This window comes from Salmo salar, chromosome 10 (genome assembly GCF_965601325.2).
Source record: "Salmo salar chromosome 10, fSalSal1, whole genome shotgun sequence".
Lineage (NCBI taxonomy): Eukaryota > Metazoa > Chordata > Actinopteri > Salmoniformes > Salmonidae > Salmo > Salmo salar.
Window position 1 is genome coordinate 85,992,304 of NC_138300.1, and position 3,488 is coordinate 85,995,791.

At 41.9% G+C, this 3,488-nt stretch overlaps 1 protein-coding gene across 1 annotated transcript; it reads left to right on the forward strand.

Annotated features, from left to right (window-relative positions):
• Positions 1–612: 612 nt before the first annotated feature.
• On the forward strand, positions 613–2,595 carry LOC106561115 (C-C motif chemokine 4). Its single transcript, XM_014124763.3, has 3 exons — positions 613–828; positions 1,137–1,257; positions 2,054–2,595. The coding sequence occupies exons 1-3, from the start codon at positions 759–761 to the stop codon at positions 2,166–2,168; spliced, it is 306 nt and encodes a 101-aa protein (XP_013980238.1). The 5' UTR covers positions 613–758; the 3' UTR covers positions 2,169–2,595.
• Positions 2,596–3,488: the final 893 nt, after the last annotated feature.

The following is a 3,488-nucleotide window of genomic DNA, read 5'->3' on the forward strand; positions in this document are numbered from 1 at the left end:
CTCTGTAGGTATAACATTTTTTTTACCATTGTGTTCGTGACGTCTCATCTTTCCATAGAGTGGTCATATGACTTTGTATAGCTCAGGCAGGTTCCACTGCAAATGCGGAAGGCCAACATAGGTGGATGTGGTAGACTGAGACGCAGCCCATGCAAAAAAACAGATATCTCTAGTTTAAACTGACGGATTTTGATGGGGATTTTTTTATTATGTTACTTAGATTGGCGCACGGGTGCATCAATAGTAACTAGTGTTGTTTTTCAGTGTAGCATTTCTAGTGTTGATTCAACAATGAATAAAGAGAAACAATACCTTAAAAAAAAATCTAGAAATGTATACTTCTTGTGCAATTTATATAGGCTACTTTGAGGTTTTTCTTTCATTATCTAACTCTAAGAATAGTTTTGCTGATCAACAGATCAACAGGCTATAGAACATAAAAGTCCCACAAATTATGTACTTCTGGTGTAAAAACCAATGGCGAAAAAGGGAAGTGAAATACAGGCATGTCATAACAGGAGAAGGCAACACACTGATGCATGGGATGAAACCCACCCACATGTACACATACTAAATGCCAATCAGATGTAAAAAAAAAAGTGACCGAGACTATCACTTTCTGGATATCCCCCTAACACTCTCACCAGACTATAAAGATTGGTCCTCTGTTCCCTTCACCACACAGCAGACAAGAAAGCTTGAGACCAGTATTCACAGCAGACTTCTCCTCATCTAATCTCCATCCCACCTGAGCCAGCATGTTCACCCCTCGTCTTGCTATGCTGTCTGTGCTTGTTCTTGTACTGAGTACCATCACATTTAGCGAAGGTAAGAGACAACTGGAATGTTTGTATGTTTGAGTGTGGAAGTGTTTAACTATATTTGTGGGGACCAGAAGTCCCCACAAGAATAGTAAAGGAACACAAAATAGGATTTTGAATGGGTCACTGAATTGTGTGTCTCCACAAGGTCAGTTATACAAGACTGCGTGTGTGTGTGTGTGTGTGTGTGTGTGTGTGTGTGTGTGTGTGTGTGTGTGTGTGTGTGTGTGTGTGTGTGTGTGTGTGTGTGTGTGTGTGTGTGTGTGTGTGTGTGTGTGTGTGACCCAAACTGACCCATAAGTGTGTGTTGTGTAGGTCTTCGAATGTCAAGCGGGCCGGAGAAGTGCTGCTTTACCTTTGCTGAGCGTCAGATACCCAGAGGAAGAGTGGTGGGTTACACCAAGACCAGCCAGCAGTGCTCTAACCCAGCAATTATGTGAGTAAACCCTATTGTACTTATGCTATTGATGTGTGTGTAAGTGGATATGTGTGTGGCGATGAGAGTTAGGCTTATTACAATTTGATAGAAACACTCAAGATGCCGTACCGTATGTAGGAATTGAAAGGAATGAAATGTCAAAGAAACAGTGATATGTTGTAAAAGTATTGTGAAATAGAGGTGTCAGACAGACATAGAGTCATTGATTCAATCATGCTGTAACTGGGATAGTTACGGGGGGTTAGGGTTACCCGTTAGTGGCCGAATCCTCAAAGCAATCTGTGTTAGAGATCAATCCACGAGATACACAACAACCTCTTATCATCCAGGGGTCAAATTCAATGTTTTGACTTTTTTGTGAGTTTACCTCTGTTGTAAAATGCAGAATGTGCTATATTCCTCCTTCATGTGATTGATTTTCACTACTTCACTTTCACGTTGGGCATTTTCCTCTCAAATATGATAATTTTATTGATTTAACTACGCAAGTCAGTTAAGAACAATTTCTTATTTACAATGACGGCCTACCCTGGCCAAATGTGGATGACGCTGGGCCAATTGTGCCCAGTGTGGAATTTAACCAGGGTCTGTAGTGACACCTCTAGCACTGAGATGTAGTGCCTTAGACCGCTGCGCCACAAGTCACGTCATAATCTAAAAAAAGATGTCATGAGTATCAACGGTATCTTGTATGTGCATTTCCCTATGGGGTTCACACTGTTGTGCTGTGCTGATAACCCTATGGGGTTCATACTGTTATGCTGTGCTGATAACAGTGTATTTCTATGTTCAGGTTTAAGACTCAGAAGGGGAGACAGGTGTGTGCCAGGCCCTCAGACAGATGGGTGAAGGACTACATCAACATCCTGGACGGCAAGAACTTTGGGAAGCAGACGCCACTCCTGTAACCATGGTGATGTGACCCTCATCTATGTCAACGTCAAAGCAAATCCTTCAAAACCTATTTTGTTCCTCGGTTACACAAGAAGGACATGGCCAGAACTCTGCCTCAGAGAGAGCAGTTAAGGTCCTGAGCCAAAACACCACCTGGGTCTATCTGGGCAAATAGATAAGCTAAATGATCTCCATATAACTGTAATGCTGTGAGCAGTCTGCGTTGCTGTGTATACCTCTCTCTTTACCATTTGATGCCTGTGATCGATACTCAATATTTATTTTTGGAATCCATAAAACACATAATTGTGCCGAATGAGTTGTGCATAGTAATGATTAGATTCAATTAGAATGTAGTTCCATAGAATGTCCTATGGAACTGCATTCTATAGGCCCATTCTGTTTGATTGCCTTCAATGAATTAAAATGCATGTGGATAAACCATTTGTTGGTTTTAATGCTTACCTGATGAAACAGGACTGTAAAAATCTATCTAAACCACATTCAGTTGTAAGCTACTTAATTGGGTCTGTGTCTAACCCTCTCAGCATGAAGAACATGTTATATGCCATTTAGCAGACACTTTTATCCAAAGTAACTTACAGTCATGCATGCATACATTTTACATATGGGTGGTCCCAGGCATCAAACCCACTACCCTTGAGTTACAATTGCCATGCTCTTCCAACTGAGCTATAAAGAACCACAAAGTGGCCAGCTAATTCTGGTGCTCATCTGCTAACTGCAACTGTCCTCTAGTGGGTTACTTCTAACTCGTGTGTGTGTGTGTGTGTGTGTGTGTGTGTGTGTGTGTGTGTGTGTGTGTGTGTGTGTGTGTGTGTGTGTGTGTGTGTGTGTGTGTGTGTGTGTGTGTGTTTGTGACGTTCCAAAAATGTGCGTGGGCCAAAATAACCATTTTACAATCACCAAACGTGCATTCTAACAGAACATAGATAATAGGCCTAATACAGCTGCTTCAACTGCACAGCCACAAGAGAGCGCAACTAGACCGTGTACGGTCAAAAGACAATGTGGGATGAATGAATGTATGTATGTTTCTGTTTCTTGATCATCCTGTTGAGAATCCTAAGAAGAAGCACACATGTATGCGATATTTGACCTGTGAAATATACAAATCCAACAGCGCATTTTTGGTTTGTACGTCCAAGGCATTCGTAAAAGATTCGAGGTAAAAGGCTCGGCTCGCCACAATGCAGGCAGTTCACCTTTAGAACCAATGGAATTCGGTAGGCTGTCGGATCTTGTCTGACATCACCATTTTAGATGTCTTTAGCCAATAGGCATGCAGTTCCGAAGGAGGACACAATCGCCTT